Source organism: Phalacrocorax carbo, chromosome 10, assembly GCF_963921805.1.
Source record: "Phalacrocorax carbo chromosome 10, bPhaCar2.1, whole genome shotgun sequence".
In the NCBI taxonomy this organism is placed as follows: domain Eukaryota; kingdom Metazoa; phylum Chordata; class Aves; order Suliformes; family Phalacrocoracidae; genus Phalacrocorax; species Phalacrocorax carbo.
The window spans coordinates 17,709,830-17,737,297 of record NC_087522.1 but is presented as its reverse complement, the minus strand read 5'-3'; the positions used below and the strand labels follow the sequence as shown (position 1 = coordinate 17,737,297).

At 51.6% G+C, this 27,468-nt stretch overlaps 2 protein-coding genes across 3 annotated transcripts; one reads left to right on the top strand and one right to left on the bottom strand.

Moving 5' to 3' along the window:
* Nucleotides 1–87: 87 nt before the first annotated feature.
* ANKS3 (ankyrin repeat and sterile alpha motif domain containing 3) lies at nt 88–19,206 on the top strand. Of its 2 annotated transcripts, XM_064462122.1 has the most exons (18): nt 88–109; nt 3,536–3,634; nt 3,781–3,956; nt 4,305–4,503; nt 4,711–4,832; nt 5,558–5,639; nt 6,328–6,463; nt 6,775–6,933; nt 8,098–8,223; nt 9,207–9,322; nt 10,178–10,345; nt 10,877–11,001; nt 11,269–11,410; nt 11,974–12,146; nt 13,405–13,520; nt 14,393–14,476; nt 14,989–15,083; nt 15,323–19,206. In XM_064462122.1, exons 3-17 carry the CDS (start codon nt 3,787–3,789, stop codon nt 15,069–15,071), a joined length of 2,001 nt encoding a protein of 666 aa, XP_064318192.1. In that variant the 5' UTR covers nt 88–109; nt 3,536–3,634; nt 3,781–3,786; the 3' UTR covers nt 15,072–15,083; nt 15,323–19,206. The 2 variants fall into 2 exon arrangements, 1 of the variants encoding a protein (XP_064318192.1); XR_010374681.1 differs by lacking the exons at nt 14,393–14,476; nt 14,989–15,083; nt 15,323–19,206 and adding an exon at nt 13,158–13,313 and having other exon boundaries at nt 13,405–13,514.
* On the bottom strand, nt 19,180–25,503 carry LOC104045708 (glucagon receptor-like). The gene is made up of 13 exons (XM_064462123.1): nt 25,254–25,503; nt 24,892–24,988; nt 24,448–24,555; nt 24,047–24,168; nt 23,836–23,942; nt 23,566–23,722; nt 22,937–23,096; nt 22,677–22,737; nt 22,418–22,487; nt 21,888–21,976; nt 21,534–21,672; nt 21,190–21,231; nt 19,180–21,042 (listed from the first exon to the last, which is right to left on the bottom strand). The coding sequence occupies exons 1-13, from the start codon at nt 25,377–25,379 to the stop codon at nt 20,971–20,973; spliced, it is 1,350 nt and encodes a 449-aa protein (XP_064318193.1). The 5' UTR covers nt 25,380–25,503; the 3' UTR covers nt 19,180–20,970.
* Nucleotides 25,504–27,468: the final 1,965 nt, after the last annotated feature.

Genomic DNA, 27,468 nt, shown 5'->3' with positions numbered 1-27,468 from the left:
TGCTGCGAAGCCTTTTGGGACTCGTAGTCCGGAGACTCGACCGGAGGGTTCCCGGCATCCCTTGCGCGGGCGGGGCGGTTCCCGGTAGCGGAGTTCACCGGCGGTGCAGGTGAGGGGTGGCGGGGCTTATGGCGGCTTGGTCGTTGGTCCTGGTGGGTTCCGCGGTCGGAGCGGTTCCAATCCGTTGGCTGGGCTCTACCAGCACCGCCGCGGGGCAGGCCGGGGCCTGCCCTGCCGCGCTTTTGAGACCGAGTTCCTAGAATGCCCTCAGGTAAACTGAGGTGAGGTGCTGGAATAACGCGCCTGGAACACGTTTGGTTGTGAGACTCCTACTCACAGCCGTGTAGTTACCGGGTTAGAAGCTACAACCAGCCTCGCTTATATACAGGTGCACTGTTGCGTGACCGGAGCCTGCCCGGCACCGAGCCCCGGTTGCAGTGTTGCCTGGCCTTTGGGTGCTGTACCTTGTCTCGCACAGGCCCTGTCCTGGGAAAGGTGCTCACCAGTGTGGCTGTTGAAATGCTTTTATGTCTCTTATCTGGCTCTGTTAATGTTTTGCCTTTTGGGGAGTGTAATAGGTGCTATAACATGCCTGAGAGCATCAGCCTCTTACTACAGAGAAGAGCTCGGTGTCTTTTCAACAGGCATATGTAGGATTGAGCCTAGGTATTGTGGGTCCTCAACTGGAGCTCGTGCTGCAGGAATACTTCCTCCCGTGCACTGCTATCAGTTCCTACAGCTGTAACATGTGTGCCTATCTCTGCTCAGTCAGCAGGCAGTAGTAGTGCAAAGATGAGATGTTCTGGCACTGGGAGCACTTGTTGTTGTGACTGAGCTAGTAACAATTATTTGTACCTATACAAGGATGTAACAAGGCTTCTTATTTCCTCCAATAGGTTGTTGCTGAATTTAGTGGAGGTAGACTTAAGTCAGGAGCAGAAGAGAAGCATGTTATTGGTTTGATGGCTCAGTTGGAAACTCCAATAACCTCCACACTTTTTTGTCCTGGGTGTCTTGTGTCCTTTGGGACAGAAAGACCCATGTGGATGATTCCGATGCTTGTGGAAGAGGATGTGAGAGAGTGAATGTTGCAGAGCCAGTGCAGCTTAATGGTGCCTGATGAGTGGTGATTCATGGATAGTGTTGTATTTGTTCTTGTTAGGGACTGGTTGCTTCTCAAATCACCTCCCATTTATTTTAGTGTGGCTCTTCCGCCACTCTTTCATCTACTGTCACTTGTTTGTAGGCTTATTCTCCAAAGTGGTACGCTAGGCTGCTTTCTGCTGCAGTTTTCATACTAAGTTTTTATGGTATATTTTTTTTCTCCCTTCTGGTTTTCTTATCTGCTCAGACAGCAAACTCTCTGAATCCAGAACATGGCGTTTGCTACCTCCTCTGAGTCTCAGCACTGTAGAGTTCCGTTTCAGATAAACGGCTAGGTGTTGGTGTAGTAAATATAATTAATAACAGCCTCATGGGGCTGAGGAAGGTCTCTAATAAATGTTAGCTTAATTGCTCTGCCCCAAAGCAAGAGAACAGCCTGTAAATATTCAGGATATTGTTGTCTAGCGTACTCTTAGCAACTGTGTATCTACTGGTAATCCATTGCAGTACTCTTGTTCTTACTTTTGCAAGGATTTTTTTGTGGTCTTTAATCAAAATCTTCCATGCTACAAATTAAGCCTGTTACGTCCTGTCATATTCACCGTGGCCACAAGGAACAGATTATTTCTGTCATCCTCTCTGCAGCAACCACTTATGTATTTGAAGGCTGTTATTGCATGTTCCCTCCAGGCATCTCCTCTTTAGACTGGGTTTCATGTCACCCAGTCTTTTAATTTCAGTCCTTAGGGTTTTGATTACTTTTATTCTCCTGTAGATTCTGTTCAGCTGTCCTCTCTATTTTCTCAGGTGCACTGTTGACATCCTGCTCCAGTTCAGGCTGCGGTGAAATCTCAGAGTTAAAGGAAAAAAAGGCAAAGATGTAGGCAGTTAGAGCACAGTGCCATTGGTAGGAATGAGGCTTTTTTGCCTTTGAGGGGCAGCTTTAGTCTGTTGTAGTGAGAAACACTCCTGCTTTTCCTCGTTCTGATCCGCTTAAATCCACTTATATCTCCTTGTGTTTTGATTGTGAGGGGTTCAGGCCTTTCATTTATATTCTCCCCTGCTTACTCTTGCCTGAGGCATCTGGGTTGGCACTGTAATACAAATTGCTGCTGTTAAGTAAAACAGGTGCTTTTACAGATATCTTAAAGGAATTATTACCAGCACATGCTGACTAGGTAGAATGGATGGTGCTTTTGTAGTCTTAGCAAACTGAAGAAGGAGTAGTGGGAAAAAGTAAGGTGTGGGAGAAAGGATCCAGATGGGGAGGGAAGAGGTAGTAAGTAAAGGCATCTTGCTTATGTTACAAGAAAAGGGGCTGGTGCTTGCAGGACAAAGGCTCCCAGTTTTTTAGAAAATAGAAGCATGGTTTTGAAGTGTTACAGCTGAGTCAATCTAAAGAGCAACTGCTGATGAGAAGCATGTTCCTGCTCTCTTCTATTCTTCACCAATGCCAAATTTGGCATTTCACAGAATCACAGGTTGGAAGGGACCTCAGGAACCCAGAATGAATTGGTCTGAGGAATTAAACTGGGAAGAAATTATCAGGGAAAAAAGAAAGAATACCTTGTGTTGGCTTAGCTGCCCAACATAATGTGTAGTGGGACCAGGGAAACACCAGAAGTGCTCTGTGGTGGGCAACGAGACTACAGGGAGGGGAAAGAACTTCTCATTGTATTGAGTTGAATGTAGCCTGAAACTGCAGCTGAAGACCTTCAGATGATAGATGCAGCTGTGTGGAACAGCTTTTTATGAAGTGCCAAACAGGAACACTCTCCTGTGAGTGGTTAAAAATTATTAATATGCAATTGTTCCCCAAGGCTAGGGATGGGAAATAAACCTTGCAGAAGGTCATGAAACTGTACTAGCTTTGTAATTAAGTTACTGTCTGCAGGATGGCGGACATGTTCAGATAACGAATGGGCAGGTGCACTGCTGTTCAAGGTGTTTCAGCAATTTCCAAGATTCACAGGGAGAGGACTGGGCTGCTTCTGAAGTGCTAAAACAATAAACAGTAGAAACAATCTACTTGCACACTTTATTATGTCATCAGGTTGTACCCCATTCAGCTGGTATTAACTACTTTTGAGAGCAGTGGCCAGTTGCCATTATTAATGACTGTGTCTTAATTTAAGCAGGGCCATCCTGTAATATAAGACAGATGGAGAAAGACCAGGAACATCTGACACATGAATTCTTAATTCTTTCCCTGAATTATAAACTGTGCAGACCAAGAAGTACATCCTTTTTTATAACACTAGGCATGCCATCAGCACTTAAATAGGTGTTTAGTCTTCTTTTGAGAGGGGTAGCCAAAGCTGCTTTAGGCATATTTTGATTGGAAGGGGAGGAAATAAAGCCAGTGCTTCTGAAATCTTAAAATGAGTTTTGAAATATGTTTTTTTAGCATTATTGGTTTTTATTTTTCCAGTGTATTCAACCCCAGAGTCCACTGCAGCAGGAAAGAACTTCCAGCAAAAACTCCTCAGCAAGTCATATTGCTTCAGGCTAAGGAGGTGTCAAAGCAGAGGTAGGAATTTGAAGTGCTACACCTCTGAGGTGACCTCGGCTTCCAAGCCCATGGTACCTTGGAGCGGTAGCAACGATGGGTGATGCCATTTTCTGTAGAAAATGGAGATCAGCAGCTAGAAGTTCTGCTTTGCTTTGGTTACTCAGAGTGGGATGTCGGAGCTGAGTGATGAAGCCAGTGAGTCGGAGCTGCTGAGCCGCAGTCTTTCCATGTGGCATGGAGTTGGTCAGATGATCTGTCGGGAAGAGCTGGATGTTCCCCTGGACTTGCACACGGCCTCCTCCGTCGGCCAGTATGAAGTGGTGCAGGAGTGTATTCAGCGGTAAGGAGGTGCTGGGGAGGGCACAGGTCCACAGTTACTTGCTGCCAGTTATGTTTTTTCACTGGCTGCTATACAGGTCAGTCTAACATTGTGATGGGGGGGCACATCACTGGAACTCCCAAAGTGTTCTTAAGTTTCAAGGGAAAAGTGTGATGATTAAAAATATCTCATTAGTGATTCGGTGGAAGCTGTTCTTGAGCATGGGAATTCCTACCAGCAGGCTTCAGTGCAAGATTTTTTTTTTAGCCTTCTTTCAATACAGTGATGACAGCAAGAGGCTTTAGGAACCTACTGTGATCTACAGCTCCAGGACAGTAGTTCAGCTGAATTCTTTTCTCTGTTATTTAGTGGAGATCTGGATTTAAATAAGAGGAATTGTGGTGGTTGGACTCCACTGATGTATGCCTCCTACATTGGTCATGACACCATTGTGCACCTGCTGCTGGAAGCAGGAGTGAATGTGAATATCCCAACACCAGAAGGGCAGACACCACTCATGCTGGCCTCCAGCTGTGGAAATGAAAGTGTTGCTTACTTTCTTCTACAGGTGTGTATCCCTTAATAAATAGGTAATGTCATACTACATGGTTTAAATTCTCAACTAGTTGCAACCAAAGTGTGCGATTTATATTCTCTTGTGAGTTCAGCTTCCTGACAGGGATTTAAACTCTCTTGGTATCACAGCGCAGAGGGGCAGTGGCTAAGAGATACACCAGAGGGGGTGCAGTAAAGAACATTCTCTGTTCTCTTGAAGCAAGGTGCAGAGCTGGAGATGAAGGACATTCATGGTTGGACTGCCTTATTTCACTGCACCAGCGCTGGACATCAGCAGATGGTCAAGTTCTTACTGGACAATGGGGCAAATGCCAACTGCAAGTAAGGAGGAATCTGTCATTTCATTTCTCAGAAGGTATCTCTTATTTCAGATATGGAAGCAGCAGTTGGCTTGTGAACAGAGACAGGGAAAAGATGCCTGCTTTTGTCTTTCCTCCTGTGCCTTAGGAAGTATGGCACACTCTGTCAGCTAATACAAGGACAAGTGACGCACAAATGGAACAGCGAAGTCTGCCCATGTTGTCACTGTTTGTTTAACTAAGATCAAGAGAAATTAGATTTACTACTTGCTTAATTATGAGCTAAGCTCTAAAGGCAACCAGGTGTGATGCCTTCTGACCTCAGGTGCACTTTGCAAGTCTTTTTATCGAATTTTCTTTGTACTTGGAGTTCAGTTTGGTGTTTTGAAGTGTGCAGTGCATTCCTGTGCCTTGAACTGCCTGTACATTTATGCATATTGAATTGGCTGAGGTCAATAAGAGGTTCTTACTTTGTTAGCTCCTGTTAAACTGACTTTGCGACTGAAGGCAGATCTGCAGCTGGAAGAGTAATCTGGTGCTGTGCAACCAAGAGAGTAATACTTAGTGAAACTCCACTGGTGATTCAGTGAGATAGACCAGAGTGCAGCAGAACAGCTGATACATGGTACAGTTTGTGATCAGCTGAAGGTAGAGGCTAGAGATGCCCTATTAGGGTATGACAAAGACTGCAGTGTATTTCAGCTTTGATTATTCTAGTCTGTGTGTGCATGTTTTTTCTCTCTCTAGGGAGCCTCTGTATGGATATACTCCTCTGATGGAAGCAGCTGCTTCTGGCCATGAGATAATCGTTCAGTACCTTCTCAATCATGTAAGTGTCTAGACAGTTCTCTCTAAAGCTGAGAACCTGTGGTCCCAGCCCTTAGAATAACCACAGGTTTGACACCAGATTTTAGTGTTATGTTTGATTCTTGATGACAATCATGTCTGAAGTCCCAGACTACCAGGACTGTTCTCAAAATATCTGCTTTCTGAAGGCTAGTACTATGATTTTACACTGGCTTTGCACAAAAAAGAGTGATGTCTAACTGCCTGGATTTAAATGAATAATGACTGAATTCAAAAAGAGAGAATGCAGTAATCTCCATATTGTTTCCAGGCTTGTGTGCTTGTGGAAGTGGGCATCTTCTACCTCCCAAAGCTTGTGAGCATGCATGTCTTTTGATGTTAAACAATCTGGTCTTAATATCCTATTTAACTGGTCCAGCTCACTTCCAGAAGGAGGCAGCAATGCAAAACATTTTTCAGATAAAACAAACTAGTTCCCTGTGGCAATGCACAAGAGGCATATACCTAGGCTATTTGCCATTCAGGGACTGAAGAGACTGTGGATAACTAGAAAGGCAATAAGGTATTTGTGGAGCTTGAACTGTCTGCCAGAGGTGAGCCTGTATTTCTGATGGGCTTGGAGGAGCTAAGGAAATTCTTTGGCTCCCTTGAATTTTTGTATATAGTGCCATCTGCTATGTACATTTTAAACACAGTGTTTTTTTCTATAGGGAGTGAAGATGGATGTCAGAGATAACACTGGAGCCACAGCACGGACGCTGGCCATGAAGTATGGACATACAAAGATTGTGGGGCTGATAGATTTGCATGCAGCCCCAGTGCCCAAGGTCTTCTGCAGGGGTCCAGGTACTGGACATCTTAGCTTGCTCATTTTAAGACAGAACCTGAAGAGAGGTGCTTGATATTTGGAAGTATGTTACTATGTGTATGGGGTAGTGCTAGCTGGTCTGTCCTGGAAATTCCAGCACTTCTGAGGATGGAAGAGGCATGGATCCAACAATTTTTTGTCTTCTAGCCCTATTCTGACCTAGTTAAATTGTTAAAAGAGGGAGGGTGAAACATTTCCTTTTTATTTTCCATTGCAATTATAGGACCAGTAGCAAATATAGTAGGTAAGTGAATTACTATGCTGCTAACAGTCTTTGTTTGAACTACAGGAAAATATGAAGAGCTGAGTTCCTCGGATGAATCATCTTCTGCTCCTCAGAGACAGCGACCTGTTCGTAGGACCAAGGGTCCCAGCATCCATGATGGGCCTCAGGCTTTGGCGAAGATAACAGCGGTTGGAATCGGGGGAAAGAAGCAGTCTCACTATGGTGAGAATAGTTAGAAGCCTAATTGCGAGACCTTTGAGGTCTCTCAAATGCTTTGCAGCTATTTCTAAGCCAACTTCTTTCTTTTGATTTGGGATTCATGTGTGGCTTGTACAGAAACAGAGTAAACACCATCGTACAAACCTATCTACCCGATAGTTTAAAAAGAAAACCCCTTGAACTCTTGTCGGGGCCGGATGTTGATGAGTGGCACAGTTCTGTGGAACAAACACTGTTCTCACCTCAATTACTGTTCCCCTGACTCTTGAGAACAGTTCAACTTCCCATTTTGAGGTAGCTTCAAAAGTTTGAGAACCCTTATCAAGCTGATGACAGAGGAAGTGGTCACCCAGGCCAAGAAATTATTGATCATGAAAGTGAACTCACTGCTTCACCTGTCAGTTTTGTCTTCCCTGATGCTTGAAATACAGATAAAATGAGATTATTATGAAATTATTATTAAAATGAGATACAGACTAAAATGAGACTATAAAACCCTTGCAATAGGCCAACAGAAAGATTATCCCAGTTCACACGTCAACCCCTGTATGTGGTAGTATCAGTTTTGTTGCCATAGGTAATTCTCAGGCTGATTACCTAGCTGTCTAGAATAGCCAAGAATATGTACTTAAAAGCATGTTCAAAGTTTGGTTTATTCTCTTAGTACAGATACATATTATCCCACAGGCAGTGGATGTATTGAAATGATAGCTTCCGAAACAACAGTGGGATGCTACTAGTGTTCTAACACAGATGCACAGGGGTTGGCTTCACAGTGTGTGCTTGGCTGGGGATGGGACATAGCTGGCACCTTGCTCTTTTAACCATGTGTTTTTCCCCTGTGATAATTTGGGTATGAAGAGGAGAGGAAATGCTGAAAGCTGCTATTTAAGGTGCACCTCTGCTATGAGGCTGTTTCCTCTGACTTTTTTTCAATGCAACCACCTAAATCAAGTACAGCTGATGTGTGTTTGTGTGGGGAAGGCTGTAAACATAGGCATTTCTCAGGTTTTTCTGTGGTTTTTCTTTTTAGAATGGAACCTGCTAGTTAAGATGACAGACTCTTTTGATTATTTTCAGATCCCTGAGGGGTTGCTTTTCCTGCTGAAGCCTCCCTGGTAACTTGCATCTTAACCTTTATTGGTTCTCTCTTCCTCTTGCACACAGAGCAGGTCCCTCCTCAAGGCTATGTTACCTTCAATGATGATGGCAGCTGTGAAGCAGATGATATCCGGAACCGGGATGTTACGTCTCCAATTAATGAGCAGGATGTGGAAAGCAGCAGCAGCAGGGGTAAGTCACTGTCTCAGAAAATAGTCCCGCTTGCAGTGCACACCTGGATGTGAGACCAACCCCTTGGCTTGCATGTTCCTTTCCCACTAAGATGTTGAGGATTGAAGTATCACTTATGGGGAAAGGCTGAGTGAGCTGGGATGGTTAGCCTACAGAAGAGAAAACTCAGTGGGGACCTTATCAGTTTGTACAAATAATATGAAGGGAGGGTGTAAAGATGGAGTAAGGCCGTTTTCAGTGGTGTCCAGAGACAATAGGCACAAAAGGAAAGACAGGAGGTTCCCTCTGAACATAGAAATGCGTTTTGTTTTGTTGGTTTGGTTTTTTAATTTGGTTTTGGGGTTTTTTTTGTTGTGGTGTGTTTTGTGTGTTGTGGTGGGTTTTTGTTTGTGTTTTAATCTGTGGGGGTGACTGCACGCTGGGGTAGGGTGTCAGAGGTTGTAGAATCTCCATCCTTGGAGATGTTCCTGGACATGGTCCTGGGCAACTTGCTGTAGGTGACCCTCCTTGAGCAGGGGTTGGACAAGACGACCACCTGAAGTCCTTTCCAACCTTAACATTGTGTGAAGAAGCACAAGGGAAGGATCTATGGGCAGTTCCTAAAATAATAAAGGATAATGTGGCTCTGCATTGGCTCTGGACTCAAGGAAAGGCCTTTCCTGAACTTAACTAATGGGAGTGCAGGCTTGGTGGTAATAACCTGCTTTTTGACCCTGTAAGCCAGACCCTCACAGAAATATGCACACCCAGCCTTCCTGCTCTCTGTGGTACTAAACAGACTTGGAGAAGGATTAATACCTGGGATCAGACATATGATATTTCTGTCTTGGAATTGTCTTGTGTCATGAGTGCTGCATATGAAACCTTGTTCTGTTTTTTGCCTTCCTTTACACCTCCAGCAGGTTTTGCTGGTAATTGTGTAGGAGAAACAGCAGTGAGTGTAAGGAAGTTGAACTGCAAACTTTTTTCGTATTCCTTTCCAGAGGATAACATTTCCCTCACCAACAACTTAGCAACTGTCAGGAGCAGCAGCAGCAGCAGTGAATGCCTGACCAAAGCCCTGGGGGTCAGCAGTGAAGGCTCCTTGGAAAGCAATGAGGTGACGTTTTCAATTTTTCTTTCTTTGCCTTCAGCTTGGCCAAGACTGTCACCCTTCCACAGCCTGCTATGACTCTACCTCCACAGGAGGCTGTAGTACCAGGCTGGGTGAAGACGTAATATTACAGGGACAGGAAAAATAATTTCTGTATTTGAAGATTATGGATTGGCTTGTTTGATCTCCAGCTAGTAGCCAACTGTCAGAGCACATTCACTTTAGAACAGGTTGTTCATGACTAGTCTGTAATTTTTAAGTTCTCTCCAGCTTCTGAACTCTTTGCAGACTTCTAGCTAGGTGGTGGTCAAGAAAGCATCTGAATTGCTAGAGCTGGGTCAGTCCTCGAGCTTGGTGAGATAGCAGCCAGTATGGTAAGACTTAGAGGTACAGCAGCGCTGCATTGGCGTTTCTGAAGTACATAAAGGGGAAGGGGTTGGAGGTTACTCAGTGGTTCAAGTCACAGCTTGCATGGTTCAAGACATAGCTCTGGGGCTTATGTACAGAAGGGGGATGTAGCTGAACATGAGCAAAGTCCTCTACCTTGAGGAACTTCTCACAGGTGGAATCTCAGTGCATTGTATTGGTTCAGGGAGGATTCAGCATTGCTCTTTGCTCTGGCATGTTCCTCCCTAAGCTGGGGTTGCAAGAACCTGATACCATTCCACGGTGCCAAGATGCCGTCTTGGGAGTGACTGGACTCAGCCCTTCCTAGTAAGAGCTTTGTTAGTCTTTGGCTGTTAGTCACTACCTGGATTTAGAGCTTGGGACTTGGAGTCTGCACTTGGTAGCTGTAGTGCCCCTGGCAGCTTTGCATATTCATCCTTGACCTTTACATTTTGTGGGTTCGTTCTTTTTCAGGATTCTGACCATGGAAACAGTCCCCCTAGTCGGAAACAAGCCAAGAGCTTTAAGATCAAGAATCGCTACAGCAACAGTGATAGCCAGTGGACCCACTGCCCAGGGAAAGCTGGGAGCTCTAGTCAGCACCTAACCCTTCCTGAGCCCCCTGTCTATACAGGGCCCCAGGTAACTATGCACAGAAAGTTGTCGCTGAAGTAATGCAGACCATGTCACTGTGTCAAGCTTGGGAGGCTTTTCCAGTGCTGCCTAAGCTACTTTCTTGGCCTTCTCAGACCAAAGGGAAGCTGTCGCCAACACACCTTTAATTCCAACCTCTTCCCAAACTATTATGCTTGTGAAACAGCAATTTCTTGTACAAAGAACTGTCTGCTTAGGTGTCGCTGTTGTTGGAGGGGTATTCTAGACCCTCAGGGCTGTGGGTGTGCTACTAAACACGTCTGTGGTGGGGGCTAGGGTAGATGTTGGTGTGTCTGTCTTCTCTGCATTTGTTACAAGAGGCAGTTGCTGCAGCAGATGGGCCAGTCCTATTGTGTTGTGTGACTATGGAGAAGGGCAGTTAACAGGGGAAGTCATGATTGCTGCTTGAACCCAGGAAGGCATAACAGCAACATGAGCAAGCAGATGTTTATGATGAAGAGGCATGGCAATGCTTTTGCTTGTGAGGCTATAAATAAGCTTCTTTTGGGTGGGCTGCAGGACCTGGCAACATTCCTTGAGCAGATTGGGTGCCTGAAGTATCTGCAAGTGTTTGAGGAGCAAGATGTTGACCTCCGGATCTTCCTGACCCTCACAGAGAGTGATCTGAAGGAAATAGGCATCACGTGAGTGTCTGTAATGTAGTTCTTATCTTTTCCATTACAAACCATGAACACAAGCTGGTCAGGAAAGTTTAGCTAGTGAGTTCTCTTCTGATCTGGCTGTCTCCCACACAACTTTGATATCCCTTAGTTCTTGGCTGCAACAGGCTCCTGGTTTTGGAGGTGCCTTGGAGAAACCAGGAGACTGCAGAGGCCCTCACGGCATCCCGTTGGGTCTAGGGACAGATGGTGCGGTGTTTGGTCCCTGACAGTTTGCCATTCTCCCACCAGTCTGTTCGGACCCAAGAGGAAGATGACTTCTGCCATTGCCCGGTGGCACAGCAACGCTTGGCCGCCTGGTGATGCCCTGGAGCTGGCTTACGCAGATCGGCTGGAGGCTGAGATGCAGGAGTTGGCCATTCAGCTGCACAAGGTAAGAAGTCTGCCATGGGCTGCTCAATGCTTTACCACATTGCAATAAGTGATTAGTAGCATATTTTTGTTGTACCTCTAATGGCCTGGGGTAAAGGAAAAGATAACTTCCAGTGGACAATTGATGTCAAGTAGATCAGGTAACACTATAAGTGCAATTTATCTACTCCTCATCTCTGCTGTGCTTATGAAGCCTTTATGCCTGTTTCCCATCCACCTGAGAACTAAAAAGGCAAGCGGGAAGAACTGAATACCTACTGTTTCAGTAGTGGTGTTTTTATGGTGGTGATGTGCAGCCGTTGGTGAACAGACTTCTGTTGATTTGGGAAATTTGCCCTACTGAGTATCTTTGCAAATGGGGGAATTGCAGCTGTGGGGCTTGTCTTGGTGGGGAGAGAAACTGTATTCAGTGTACAAGCCTTATCCAGCTTCCTTTACCACTGTGCTTTTGCAGGAACCCTCTGGCTGCCTAAGCCATTAAAATAGCAGAGACTCAAGGGATGTGTCAGAGTGAGAGTGAGCTACAGAACTGTCAGCCTAATCTTCTGTTCTGCTCTGCTGTAGAGGTGTGAAGAGGTGGAGGTGATGAAGGGCCAGGTGTGCCAGGAACAGAAGCTGCGTGCAGTGGCTGAGAGTTGTTTAATGGAGCGGGATGAGACCTGGAATGCTATCCAGTGCCAGCTCAGAGAGGCGCAGGCCATCACCAAGGATGCTGGAGTCTTACTGGATCAGATCAAGTAAGTTACTCCCAGAAAATGGCACTGAGGCTGCTGGGAAACAGAATTTGGGCCATACAGAGATCAGAGGTCATAGTGGCAGTCTTAGTGGTGCTGCTCAGGGCAGGAGAGCTCACCAGGTATCTGAACCCATTTTGGATCCTGTCTGACTTTCTCCAGTGCAAAGCCACAGCCACATGAGCACATGTGATGCCTTAATCAAATGCATGAGCTATAATGGCCTGACTTTTCAGAGATGCTGAGTGCTCCTGTTTCAACTAGAAGGTGAAGGCACTCAGGTGCTTTGGAACCAAAAGCCTAAGTGCTTTGCTTTGCTTGTGCTCATATGAGACCCAATGACCAGGGTTAACTTGGTGATGAGGTGAATGGAGGAAAGAGTTTCTAACTTCCAAACCATAGCAAAGGACTTGCAATGACTTGCCCTGACTAATGAAGAGTACTTTTCCTGCAACTCTGACACCTGACAGAAAAATCTGCCCTGTTCATTCACACCACTGCCTTTGAGTTCTGTCTTCCTCCACCTCCTAATACATCTTTTGCCTTTGTGGCGCTTTTTTCCCTGCCCCAGTTGGACTCCTGCTGTGGGCCCTGTTCTGTCCACTGAGAGCAGACATGTCCTTGGAGGAGGCATTAATCCTACTGCTATAGTTCCTAGCCCAGCAGGGAATGGGGCTGGCTCACTACCAAGCCAGGGTGAACTGTGATTGGCTTCCAGAAGGACAGCAGAGCAATACTTCTAGCTTGTCTTCTTCCCCTGTCTGAGGAGCGGAGGCTGTCTGGTAGAAGGACACTGCCATGCTCTGAGTATACACTGTTTGAACTGATGGTGTGATGGTGTTAGCCAGAGAACTTTGCGTACCTCTTCCTTTAACATGATGCCTGTCCTGAGGTAGCTTCATTTGCCCATTAGAAACCTTGAATCAGGCTTGACTCTCACATAAACTAGGCGCAGCCCCCAGCTTGGGCTTTCTCCTGCTCACCCCGCCCCCTCCTTCTCTTCTCCCCCCGCAGCTCCTCTGTGGACAGGGGCAGAGATTGCTGTGGAGATGGGGCACAGTGGAGAGCGCCCTGAGCTTTGTCTGGGGCACGTCTTCCTCTTCCTGGGAAGGAACAAGGAGCAGTTTGTAACCCAGGGCGTTAGATGCGGTCCCTCGGCACCCCAAGCAGGTACTTGCAGGATGTAGGACTGCACAGACCGGCATGTTGTTCCAATAAGTGTCCCTGTGCACTTCTGATAGGCTTTGTCCTTGTTTGGCAGATCCTGTCAGGCAGAGCTGTCCTCCCGGCTAAACCAACAGTTGGCAGTCAGCAGAGCGCTGGACACAAAGGTGCAGCTGGGAACCAGTGAGAGCCAGCGGCCTGGTGAGCGTCCAGGTGAGGAAGAGCTTATCAAACTACACAAATGTGGTTGGAAGGGGTGGGTAAACAGCAGGACACCCCAGAGCAAGCCATGTGCTTGTCTTTCATTGCTGAAAAGATGAAGTTAGAAGTGATTTGGAAACAGATCAACAGCCAAACCCTTAAATTTAATGTAAAAATTCTTGCTCAGGGAAAGCACTCAAAGCTTGAGGTGTTTGGACTGTAGCAGAGTTTCTCAGCAACTTTTGATTCTTGGCAAATGGAAAGTTTTGGGGGTCTGGCAGGTGTTTGCAGCTAAAAATGCAAAGCTGTAGTGCAGGGACCCAGTGGCAGCACTGCTTTGTGGGCTGTAGCTTCGCCTTCTGCTGCAGCATGTGGACACCTTGGGTCCATGACCACACCATACACAGAGCAAGGTCTGAATCGGAAGCCATGGTTGGTTCCCTAACCCAGTCTGGGGGATTGTGCTGTCTTGGTCTGTGGGGCAAACTGCTGTATTTGGCTGGGCAGGCTTGGCCTACCAGCTCCTTATCCTGAGGAGTTAACAAGTGAACCTACTGCCTGTGACATGCTTCCAGAGATGTGCCCTTTGCTGCTTGTGTTTTAAAAGTGAGACAAGTAGACATCCGGTGGACAGAAATCAACTACACTTAATGTTTGTGAGATTCTCTTAATATATGACCCAGCCAGTATTAAAAAAAAAATCCCAAGTGGTAGAATTGCCAGAGAACACCTCAGTTTGTCACAGTTCTCTTCTCATGTGACTCAGAACCCCTAACTGGAGCTGCTTTGGGTGTGGATGCTTCACAGCAACACCAAACCCTTGTCTCTGCTGTGTCACATAGAGCATGCAGATTGATTAAATATGTGGTTCCTCTTTCTTGCAGTACTGGAAGGATGGCCACCTTCCTTGAAGTCTCTGAGCTTGCCTGAGCTGTCAGCTGTCCTAGAGGAGTGCGTGGGAGAAATGGGTACGTTGGGGGAGGACTCTGGCCACATGAAGTGACTGTTGTGCTGGAGGGGAGGTATGGCTGGGCAGTTTGATTTGGCAGTGGTAGGTTGGAGGGGACCTAGCAATGCCCCTCTCATTTGGGGAAGTCTCCAGGCTCTGAAGTTGGTGCTGGTGTTTTCTTGCACTTAATATCACTGCAGATCTTGGGCTCTGCCTCATCCTCTGCTGATAGGTCCAGGCTGAGAGAAGGGAGTATGGGCCCCCCACATCTCTCCTGCTTAGTAGTCAGAGCTGCTTGTGAAGTGGTTCCCAAAGCCTGTGTCTCATTCTCAGAATGACAGGAGCTTATCTCGGCAACAGGCAGTCAGAGAGTAGAGACTCCCCTGCCTTCAGGGCACTGGAAGCTGCAGGGGAGAAGGCAGCACAGAGGCAGGAAAACAGTGGCTGAATGCAGACTTCAGCCTGGTCTCTACTGCTTGCTGGCCTATTGCTAACACTGATATTTTTTTTTTACTTTTGGTTTTTCATCAGGAAAAGCTCTACAGACTGTGACTCAAAACCTCCAAAGGCTCCAAGCCCCGGGTCAGAGCGGGCAGAGCTGGCTAGAGCCATAACAAAGCAGGAGGGTGAGTTGGAACTAATGACAGCCACGGAGGGTTGCGGCACTGGGGGAAGCGTCATTCTTCACAGCAAGTAGCAGCCATCTGCTGCTGTGCCCCGTGCTCACTCAGCCTGCGCTCTCAGGCTCTACACTAACTAATCCTTATGTGCTCTCTGGTTGGTTTTAACTTTAGAAAATCCTTCGTCCCCTTGTCCCTCGCTCCCACTGAAAGGGTGACTGTCCTCTCTTTCTTGGTGGCTGTAGGAATACTGACGTCGGGTGACTGTTCCACCCGGAAGCTGAGTGTGCCTGGGAGAATGAGCGCGAGGGCCATGCCAGTAGCACTGCAGCTCTGCTGAGAGTGCCACAGCAGCTGGTGGATGCGTGGAAGGAGGTGTCAGCCATCAGAGAACGTGCCTGGGAGAATGAGGGACAGCAGAAGACAATAACCCAGCAGCTCTTTGGGTCTGACTGTTGCCTGGGTTTCCAGGATCACTGTTGTTCACACCAAAAGGTTAGGTTAAGAGGAGAAGCACCGAGCCCAAAAGGCTTATGTGCCTCACGCTTCCTGCAGCCCTTGTCATTCAGGCTGGTGTGGTGTTAGAAAGTTGACAGTTACCCACAGCAAACAATTATCCTGTCCTCCCCAAGGCCTCTGATACTTGCCCTGGTCCCTTCTATGCCTGCTCAGGAGCTGACCCAGAAAATCTTTCTGAGCCAATAAGGAAGGCAGGTTTGTTGTGGATGGGTGAAGTGGGTAGAGTTCGTAATGTTTGGCTTATTGAGCTGCAGCTAAACTCATACAGCCCTAACCTCTAGGAGGAATGTCTGCCCTACTGCCATCCCAAATCTGTGCTTCAAGTCTTCTCTCTCCAACCAGCCCACTCTGGTTCGGTTCAGATCCTTGCCCCCCTTGGGTTGTTTGTGATCATGTTATTCAGTCCCAAGGAACTTGTATTTGTGGTAAATGCTTTATGGCAGAGACTGTCTCTGGTTTGTCAGTGCCAAGATCCCAACACTGACAGTGGTTGCAAGGCAGATCCTCCCCTGGAAGAGAGGAGGAAGAGCTTGAGACTGTTCAGTTTCTTCTGCCTCTGGCAAGGAGCAGAGTGCCAAGGCAGGCAGAACAAGAACTGAGGGATAGACCTGTCCTATGTGGAAGATGGGTAAAATAAATCACATCGTAGATGTAGCTGTGGTGCAGAGCTTTTTCGTCCTCAACCGCTGCCTGCCTCTGTTTTCCAGGCTTTAGTGTTTGGAAGTAGTTCTGCCAAGGCATTCTTGTGCTGGCAGTGTGGGTGTTTTCAAAGGGCAGACAAATGGTGCAGGAAGAAGGTGCCTCCCCAGAGAGACCACTCCATCTCTTGGAGCTGGGTGAGCAGCCTCAAGGGCTCTGACAGTTACGTTGATGTAGAATGGCTTCCAGTGACTCTCTGTTGCTGTGTATGGCTGAGACCTGTGGGGTGGAAAAAAAAAAAACCCAAACCCCAAAAAACAAAGCCTGAAGTCTGTGAGTGATGGCCTTGATGAGTCTGGAAAAGTGTTATTCTCTTTGCTGGGAAGGGAGAGAAACTGTGTGTTTCTTAATTTTTTTGGACCTTGGTCACAGATGCCAAAAATACAAAAATCCATTCTGGCTTAGTCCTTTGAGCGAGTCACTCCTGATCAGCTGCCTGGGACCATGTAGGCAGGCTTGAAAGCTAGTCTGCATTTGGCAAAGGTAACATCGAGCTTGACTGTCCCACTGAAATGGTGTATCTGTGCTGCTGGGGGACAGTCCTGGGGTGCTGAGGCAGGTATGGCCCACCCTGCTGGCAGTTTGTGCTTGGCAGCATGCTCAGCTGTGGGGTACTGCTTTCTACTCATGTTTAACTCTTAAACCTAACATGGTACACTATTTTTGTCATCTTTAGCAAATGATACGGGTGCATGGATGTGGGCATCTGGTGCTAGCTGCGCAGCTGGCAGTGGGACAAGTTGGCAGGAGATCTTACCCTGAAGAGTTATTTTGATGAGGTGGAGACAGTTCTAAAGTAGGATCCCTGAAAACTCAGAGTATTGAGGAAGAGTACTCTGGGCTTTGTCCTTCATCTCCCTGTTGCTGGAGGACAGTGGGGGAGTACCAAGGCAGGTTGCATTGCCCTATCCCTAGCCTTGGTGGTGTCTGGCTGCACTGCCACAGGGTTGTCAGTGCTGTGTCCCTGAGAAGCCCAGACTTCAGTTTAAGGCACGATGTCTGTGGGGACAGGGAAAAGTTTTCATAGAAGAAAACAAAACAAGCCATGAAAATACAACCCCAAAAACCCCTGAAACCCAAGTGAAAGGGTCTGGGAGCATCTGGAGAGCAAGGGAAGCCCTGGCTCTGCAATGCCTTCAGAGCTGGGTAGGCTGTGCAGGAAAGCAGGTGGCTGGAAGGAGAGACTACACAGAGTTGGGGCTGGCTTTGCTAGGTTGTAGGGTGGAACAAAGCGGGTTTGGGGGGGGACAAGATGGTATGTACAATAGCTTGTAATGCTTGGGGTCCTGGGAAAAGGGGTAGGTGAGAGATGGAGCAGGGTATATGTGAAGGAAAAGGAGAGCCCCCCTGAAAGAGCCCAGATATAAAGGCTTAAAGGGGTGCTAGAGTAGCCCAAGTAGGACACCAAGGGCGGGGGGTTGTTATAGAATAGTGTTTCCCTGAGGAGGCAATCCCTTTAAAGTCCTCCATTTAACAGCATTCATTGCTGAAAGTGTGGTTGTGCAGGGAGTCTGGTGCTGTCCCAGTAAAACAGTATTTGCTGACTTGGATAAAACAATAAAAACTGAAAACCTGCTTCTGGTGTGTGGGTTTCTCTGGAGGGAGCTGGAGTTGTAGAATCATGAATAACCTCACTGATTTATTTCAGGACAATCAGGAATACGTAGACTGCTTTCCAGCTTCCCAGGTGGTTGCATGCTGAGGGACCTAGGCCTGCCTTATCCACAGCTTCACAGCCCTGCTAGGCTCCTGTTGGAGGTGACACCCTTGCAGCACTAGCTGGGTATGTGATGTGGGAATTCAGGTGATCAGGCAGTGCTGGAGCTGCAGAGGAAGAGCATGCATAGATAACAAAGTGTATTCTCTGAGGCCTCAGTGCTCTCCTTCCCAGCTGGGGAGTGCCTGTTGCATAACAAAAACTGTCTCTGCACTAATTCAGAAATGAGATTAGGCTTTACTGAGTTGTGCTGGTATTTTCCTCTCAGGACAAGGTACTGATCTTGTGCCCAGCTCTGGACTGAAACTGAGCTGTTGATATGACTGCACTCTTCTAAACCTTCAGCCAACCTCTCACCTGTCACCAAAGACAGGCAGTCAAGAGGACTGCATTCAGCAGCCATCACAATGTGTTAAATAGGGCAACATAAAAATCTTTCTGGTCAAAACTAAAGGTCTCTGTATCTCAACATAAATGAAGCTGAGTTGGGGTTTGCACTGGTGGGAGTGGAGCAGTCACTCTTGGGTCCCTGCCATCTCAGTCCTGTGTCCTCCAGCAGCAGTGGGCCAGTGTGTGCCTAGGACTTTCTGTCTCCACACCCAGTTTTGAAACTGCCAGGAGGGAACAGGTAAGAGCTCCCCTTTCATGCTGTGAAGCACAGGTGAGACTAGCCTGGATCTGGAGAATAGGGCCAGCTTTTCCCTCTGGAGGGAGTGTGGCCTCATCCAGTTTTGGTATCAGCTCCCACAGCAGTCCCCCAAGCTTACCCATGGGTGCTAGGCTGCTGGAACCCGCAGCACCCAGCAAAGAGCAGAGGCGACTGCAGACAGCAATCCAACTCCTGTCCAGGACCAGCTACCTGCTCCCTGTGCCTGTGTGCAACTGCTCTGCTGGTACCAGGGCTGGTCTGTGATTTGGGTCACTGTTTCTCTTTAGCATGATTGTGATAAGTGTGTTATTTTGCTGCTTTCTTCTTTGTGTAACCTGTAATGTAATCCTAGGGAGGGAAAACACAGTGCTATCTGAGCCAGGGTCTCTGGGTACCTGTTTAATACCCCTCTAAGCGGTAGTGTCTGTCCTCATGTGCAAATTAGTACCCTCACATATGCAGCCTGAAAGCCATTTCCCTCCCTCAGAGCAGACAGAGACAGTATGCTCTCATTGCTGAAAAATAAATGTTTATTTACATCTGAAGAGAGTGTTAATGTGCAAAATGGTGTCTCAGGGCTTACATTGATCCAGGAAAACTCCTGCATGACTCTCCAGCCTTGAACACAACTGCTGCTGAGCCTGGTGCAGCCTCTTTCCTTTCTGTACTCAAGGCAGCCCTCCTTGAGGCGCTGCATCTGCAAAAGGCTCTCCCCAAGCCTGTAAGTGAAGGGGGCTGGAAATGGAGAACCACCTGTGTCCACTTGCATGTAGGGGAGAGTAAAAGTGGCTTTCTCCCTCCTGGAGTGGCCTTTTCTGCAACATAAAGCATTGTGCTGTAGGAACAACAGACTCAGCAGCATGTCTGTCCTGAAGGGAAGAGCAAGAGGGGCCCATGTGGTGGTGGCACCTGCTGCTGCTCTCAGCTCTTACTGGAGAGCACCAGGACCAGTCCCAGGGTGGGAGCAGCAAGCCAGACGCACACAGCTATGCATAAGCAGCACTGCGTGAACCACATACTGCAGATGCTTCTCTTGCAGAGGTGTAGATGCTCCTGGGCTCAGGGTTCGCCAGGGTAGGCAGCTGCTGCTTTGGTGCCCTACTGGAAAGCAAACATCTTGAACCTTAGCTGTGCAATAGAAGCTCAGAAATGCCCAGCTTCTTGTCAGCAAAATGCTTCCTGGGCTGAGGGTGCTTCCTGCCTGCGGTTTCGCAGCTCTCCCTGCTGCAAAGCGGGAGGTGGCTGGGCTGTACTCTGGGCCTGGGCTGTGAGAGGTTGGGCTCAGCTCCCAGCTCAGCTGTAGGCTGGCTGGTGCTCTGAAGTCCTTTACCCTCCCCTGTGACTTTTTTCCACCCCACCACCAAAGGAGAAGCATTACTGCCCTTAGTGCATAGGGTAAATACAACAGTCAAGTGCTCAAGCGCTAAGGGGAGCTACATGCATGCCTGCTGCCTCGGCTCTGCTCACTGCGAAGGAGGGCTTTGGGGGGACCTGCGGCAGGAGGAGCTCAATGAGGAGGAAAGCTGGTGTTTTGTGCAGCTGGAGGGCAGCGAGGAGGGCGGCAGGTGCTGATGCCATATTCTGTATCAGTGATGAGGGTGGTGAGAAGGTGCAGAAGCAGCACCTCACTATGAAAAGTTGCTTTTCAGGATGACCCTGGGATGGATAGCTCAGAGCTCACAGGGTGTTTGTGAAATGGTCCTTGCTTAGGGAAAGGAGAGCATGAAAGCGATGCCCTGGATCGGAGCAGTGCTGGCATGGCCCAGGCTGCAGCAGGAGGTGCTTGTTCATCTGGGCAGCGGGGCAGCAGCACCCGGATGAGCAGCATCTCCCAGTCCCTGCTGCTTGCCCGCTGCTGGTGGTGGTGGCCAGGCTCCCTCTCCAGCCACAATGATCACCTCCTGCAGATGCCCAGGCTGGTGTGGATGGGAAGGGGGTTTCCCAGGAGCATATCTGGTGGATGCCAACCGAGGTAGCTGATGGTGTTCAGGCAGCGAGAGAAAGCAGCAGGTGCATCTCCCCAAGCAGTTCACCAAGCCCAAGCGAGGTGAGGCTCTTCTGAGGGAGCAGCAATGTCTGGTAAGAGCCAAGGGTGCATGTCTCCCCTCAGAGCGCAGCGGGGGGACGTCCCCTCCAGCAGCTCCAGTGCTCTCAGGTGCAGCACAGCTGAGACACTGGTCCCATCCTGGCCGTCCCGGGTGGGTGCTGTCACAGCTTAGCTTCCCCATGCCCCCCCTGCCCTCCAGCCGGGCCCCCGTGCCTGTCACGGCCAGCAATGCCTCTCTGGCTCTGCGGGGCTGGTTGCTGCATCACTGGGCACAGCAGAGCGCCGGGTGGTCGAGCTTCCAGAGCTGCCACTTCTTCTTCATCTCTGACTTCACCTGCCATGGCAGGGCAGAGAGCAGAGGTTTTTCCCTGGCCGTGCCCTCCTCACAGACCGAGCGGGCAAGGGGCAAGATGGCAAAGCCACCAGCCAAGACAGGGTTGAGCCCCAGCACAGGGCAGAAGAAGCTGCAGCAGGTACATACCTCCTTATTGGCGAAGCAGTACAGCACGGCCACCAGGAAGCCCTAGAGGGAGAGCAGGGGAGTGAGCCCCAGTGTGCACCCCCTCTCCCGGGGCTGGGTTTAGCCCCCCCCAGGCCATTTCTGGGCAGTTCTGGGGCCGAGGTCCCCCTGCCACCACTGCCTCAGAGAACACAGGAGGCACCACTCAACAACAGGGCTGGGAGTGGGAAAGCCAGCATCCCCCTCTCTGAGCCCAGCCACAGGCTGAGGCACCATGGGGAGAGCAAGCTGGAAAAGGGCCCCCCTAATTCTTGCTCCACGGTGTGCCCAAGGCAGAGCAAAGACATGTCACACTCCCACCTCACCTGGAAGGAGTTGAGGAAGAGGGTGAAGAACACCTTGACGTAGCGCAGGATGCCTGTGGTTTGCTCATCCGTGGCAAAGATGAAGACAACCTCGTGGATCCCAAAGAGGGGGATGAGGGTAAGCGTGGCTTTGGCCAGCCTGAAAGAGTATAAGGGGACCCCCTCCAGCAGTGAGTACTGAAGGGCTGGAGCACAGATGCAGGCAAGGACGAGCTCTTAGTTAAATTCAGGGCGATCATTTAATGATGTGCAGGATGGAGGAGTGGGATGGTGGAGGTGGATGGGGAGATGGAGGTGATGTAATCCCAGGACCAGGGCGGACCCACAGCCAGTCCCCGCTCCCTCCCGACTCACCGCAGCTTGTAGTCTGCGTAGCCCTTCTGGTTGGCACGGAGCTTGGCCAGGATCACCTTGAGGATCCTCATGAAGATCAGCAGGTTGATCTGGCAGCGGGGACATAGTGTAGGGGCACACATAGGCCAGCACCCCCACCCCTTGCAGCCCACCATGGCCATGATACACACCCTTAGAGGCTGCAGGAGATGACACCCCCGTGTACTGCCAAGGCTGGTGCAGCCCAGCAGCTCTGGGTCCTCAGGGCTGCCCTTCCTCCCCTCCTGCCATCCCAAAATCCCAGCTAGGAAGCAGCAGGCTGCAGCCCCTTTCTCTGGGGCTCAGCAGAGCCCACCCCACACGGACGCCCAGATACTGGGGACTAGCAAGCTGGTGCAAAAACAAAACCCCATGTGCATTTAGCATGATGTCTTGGAGGCCAACCCATCCCTCCTGCATTCTGCCACTGCCCCCCCCTCCCCCACAGCCAGGAGCCAGGGTCCGAGCTGCTGTTCCCCAAAGAGGTGTGGGGCTGGCAGGTGCCCCCCTACCAGGGAGGCGAGCAGGATGGGGATGCGGATGATCCACCAGTAAGCCATGTTCTCATTCAGTCCCCAGCACCTGCCCAGGGAGACACGGAGAGCAGCACTATCACACCATGCCAGGGCTGCAGAATGAGGCCACAAGTGTGCCAGCCCCAGCGAGGTGGGTCACTGACCCACAGCAGTCTCTGTCCCACTCCCCAGCTGAGCCCAAACCCCAGCCTCGGGCTGAGCATGCCAACAGGACCCCCCATCCTTCCCCACTCACTCCACATTCTCCTTCAGGTACTTGGCGGCTATCCAGGGCACGACGAACACCACGGGGGTCCCTGCAAGTCACACAGCAAACCCTGTAAAACCAAGCACCCGCCTGAGCTGAAAAACCAGCTCCAGGGCAGGAGACACTGTGGGGATGCCCAGGGTCAGCAGAGCCCCCAGCCCACACCCTCCCGGGGCCGGTTTGGGCCATGGCACTCACTGACACCAGGCACCAATCCTGGCCCCACCGCGTGCCCGGGTGGCCCCTACCCCAGCCCAGGTAGAGGTAGAGCCTGTAGTAATTCTTCTCGGAGAAGACGGCCCCGATCAGCAGCTTGTAGAGGTAGACAGCTTCCACCAGGAACCAGTAGTGGTTGGCCAGGATGCAGTACTGCATCAGCACTTGTGCGGCCCGGCAGCCCAGCGCCGCCTGCGAGAGGAGACCTGCTTTGGGGCCAGCAGTGCGCACACAGGGGCACAGGCACCCTGAGAGCTCACCCAGGGGTTGTACAGGCACCCCAATAGCTTGTCCACTGGATGCACCAGCACCCTAAGAGCTCACCCACTGGATGCACAGTGCTGCACAGGCATCCTAAGAGCTCACCCACAGGGGCACGGGCACCCTCACAGCTTGCCCAGAGGGTACACAGGCAGCAGAGGCACTCCGAGACCTCATCCATCAGGTCCATAAGAGCTCACCCACGGTGTGTATGGGCAGCACAAGCACCCCAAGAGCTTGCCTACCAGGCACATGGACACCCCAAGAACTCACCCACTGGGTGCCTGGGGCTGTGTGGGCACCAGCACCCGGCTGCACACCCCTCCGCAAGGTGAGGGTCCCCACCCTGATTCCAGCCCAACATCGAACAGGGTCCCCCTGGGGGCACAGCAGCACTTGCCTCGTGGCTCAGCAGAGCCTCCCAGTCAGCCACCTGCACCACCTCCATGCCCCAGCGCTTTTCCAGCAGCGCATCCTTCACCATCACTGAGGTCGCCCGCAGCCCAAAGGAGGCAAAGAGGTTGGCATGGATGTAGTTCCTGGTGCAGCGGAGCTTCCTGACAAGAGAGAGAGTGTCAGGGGGCCAGGCGGGTGTCAGGGGCACCCCTCAGCTCAGCCATCACCACCTGGCAAGGACAAGGGGCAGGACTGTGGACCCTGGCTCTCCTACCTGAAGACAGTGAGGACAAGCAGGGCAGAGACAAGGGTCAGGAGCGACAGCGAGTACCCCACAGTGTAGAGCACTTTGAAGCTCACCATCAGCTGGCGGGCACCCTCCTGCAGGCAAGCACCATGCCGGTGAGCCTGGGCAAGCAGCACCCGCCTGCACAGCTAGGGTGCCCCTGCCTGTCCCTGCCCAGCAGCCAGCCAGGGCTTCCCACCTCCTCGATGGCAGACTCCATCTCCTCCTCGCACTGCGAGTAGTCCCGCCAGGGCTGGCTGCCGTTCACCGTCACCCACTGCCCGTCAGTGCCACACCTGCGGCTCACTAGCCCGTGTTTCACTGCAGACATGAAGTATGGGCATGTTCCACTCAGGCTCTCCCAAACCCTTCTCCTGGGACAACGGGTCAGATTCTTCTCAGCCCCAAAAACCCTTTTCCAGGGCAGGCATGAGCAGGGCACAGGCTGGCTCAGCTCCTGTATCCCCTTACCCCATGGTCTGCTCATGGGTCCCTCTCCCCCTAGCAGTGGGAAACCCTGAGAGCCTCTACCCCCCCCTCCCCGCCCCAGCATGCTTAGCCCTGGCTTCCAGCTCTGGGGTGGCAGAGGCTCATTGTCACCTTTCTCAAACCAAGGCAGGTAGAAAGGGCAGGAGACATTGACGGCAGTGCCGGGGCTCCCATCGGGCCAGCAGGCATACATGTCGAATGTCCGGTTGCAGAAAAGCCCTTCCAACGGCAGCAAGTCAGGGAAAAGCCAATGGTCAGATGCTGACAGCACAGCCGCATCCACCTCCGCCATCCCAGCCTGCTGCCAGCACCTCCATGGGGGCTGGCATCACCCTGAACGGGGCCCTGCCCCACGCCAGCCTCAGCCCCTAGGGCATCCCAGCCCTGGGCATCCCACCTGAGATGCAGAGACACCCCTCAGCCCCCGGCTCATCCCTCCTGAAGTGACCAGCATAGAGGATGCTGGAGGAGGGATAGAACCCAGCCCCAGCCCTAGCTGTCACCTGGCTCTGTGTGTCCCCACGCCTGACCCCAAGCCAGGGCATAGGCAGGTACCTGCCGGGTAGGGCTCACTTGCCATCTTCCTCAAGCACTCATCACGGTACCGCATCCACTCCTCAAAGGTCTTCTCCAGCACCTTGGCCCCACAATGCTGCAAGCCCAGAACTGGGTCAGAGCCTCCGGCTGGCCACTGCACACCAGGGCATGGAGCCCGTGCTGGCCTGCCCACCCCACCACGGCACCCGGTGTCTCCCCACACCGGCTGCCTGCATCCCCCTGATGAACTGCTGTGTGCCAGCTTCCTTGAGACAGGCAGGAGCATGCAACGAAGCCAGAACTGAGCCCATTGGCAATGGGCCAAAGCTCAATAGTGCCAACCCCTCTGCCCCATGAGCTGGCTCCAGCTTGCCTCTTACCGGGATGATGGCAAACAGGCACATCCAGGCAAGATGGATGAGGTTCCGCTGGTACCCAGACCCGAGCACGTCCCTCATAGCTGTCCTTGCCGGCCTGCAGCCAGTGCTCCCAGTGCCAGGGTACATCTCCAGGCTGTGCTGGGGACCTGGATCCTGGGCAAAAGGTGGAGAAGTGAGGAGGGTACGGCTCTGCCAGCTGCCCACTCTGGTACAGGCAAGGAGATGTGCTCCCTGAGGCCGCAGAGGAGAACTGGGGTGTGAGTGCTAGCCTCAGGCACGTCCTGGGCTGCCACAGCCCCAGGTCACTTCCCCACTGGAGCCAAAGCTTCAGGGAGCACCAGGCAGAGCAGCCGGGAGCAGGGGCATAATCGGATCACACCTCTTAGCTGAGCCTTGCCAGCTTCCACTCCACTGCTGCCAGCCCCCGGGACAGCTGGCAAGCGAGGGGACCGTGATGCTGAAGTTGGAAGGGAGCAAAAGCCATCCTGGTAAGCGATGTGACAGCCTTCGTGCCACCTCTGCTCACCCCGGTGTGTGGCCCGCACCCCACGGGTGGCCTGTTGCCACTAACCCCCGGGAAGGGGCCAGGGCTGCAGGGACAACACCAGAGGAAGCCGAGGAGATCTCTCCGGGCGGGCCCTGGGACCCGCCGTGCCTCTGCCCGCCCCTCTGCCTGCCAGCCAGGACGGGACCCCCCAAACCAGCTGCACTCCATCACCTCCCGGCCCCACTCCTGCTCGCAGAGACCACCTCCGCGGTCCCCCGCCCCGCACAGCCCCAGCTGGGGGGCTCCGGAGGGAGAAGCAGCCCGGGCCCCTCCCGGGGCTCACCTTCCAGAACGGACCCCCCCGGGCTGTGCCCATCCGTGCTTCCCGGCCAGCACGGATGCTCCCCGGTCCCTGTCCCCGCTCCGGCGTCCCCGGCGGGGTCCCGCTCCGCCCGGGCTGTGCCGCCGCCTCCCTCCGCCCGCTTACCCTGCGCGGCGGCGGCTCCGCAGCCCCGGCGATACCGGCAGCCCCGGCGATACCGGCAGCCCCGGCGATACCGGCAGCCCCGGCTCCACAACGTGAACGCGGCGGCGAGCAAACGGCGTCTGCAGCGCTGCCGCCTCCCGCCAGCGGCGTGCCCCGACGGGGAGGGTTTGGGGGGGGTGGATTTGGGGGGCGCGGCACCGCCCCCACGGAGCTCCGGCACGGCCCCCGCGGAGACCCCCACGTTGCATCATGCAAGGATGGAGATGAGGGTCCAGGTCCAGCCCTGCCGGAGGTCCCTGGTTGGGTCACACAGGGACAGGAATGAGGGTCCAGCCCTCAAACTGTGGGTCACAGGGAGGAGAACATGGGTCCAGACCCCCTCGCTCTCCCCCAGAGCCCCCCGCCTCAACACAGCCCCAGGCAAAGCCATGGGGGTCCTTCACCTTCCAGATTTGGCACCCCAATGGCTGTCCCCTGGGCTGGGTGCTGTGGGGTGCTGGCATGGTGGCGGCCCCTTGCTGTGCAGAACCCTGCATGGGCAGGGTGGGCTGCTGGGGGCCGTCCTCCCCTGGGGACGATGCTGGACCAGCAGAGAGACACAGCCCGTGGCACAGGTCCCATCATCTGGCCCCAACAGTGGGGAAACCACAAGGGCACGGACAAGCCATGGGACAAGCCTGGCGGCCCTATGTCCTTGCAGTGGGGAGGGAGTGGGTCTGTGCTGACCCACCACCACCGGCTAGGGCAGGGCTCACGTCCAGCCTGGTGAAGGTGGTTTTCCTATCAATGGGGCAGGTGGAGGAGATTTAAAGGACAGCTGAGCCCTCCCTGAAAGCCCCTAGGGACCCTCCAAAGACCAGCAGTGGAGCCCCTCCAGACTCTCACCTCCCCTCTAGCCTGGCCATGCTTCCCTCCACTGCAGCTGCCAAAAGTGCCCGGAGCGTCCGCGTGCTGGGAGGCCGGTGCTGGGCCTGCCCCACAGCAGGACATCCTATTTATGCCCTAAAGCTGCTGTTGGCCGGACACATCAGGAAATGCATTTATTGTGCAAAAATGGGATGTTTACACCAACACTGTTCCAGTGGGCTCAGAGCACATACAGTGAGTCAGATGGATGAGGAGTTGCATCTGTTGCTCTAGCAAAGCGAGCAGTGTCCGGTTATTCCAAGTGAAAAATAACCCGTTAGCAGAGCAGCCCATGGTAATGTTTCACTGTTTTGGGGGAGGGGACGCTGAGCCCT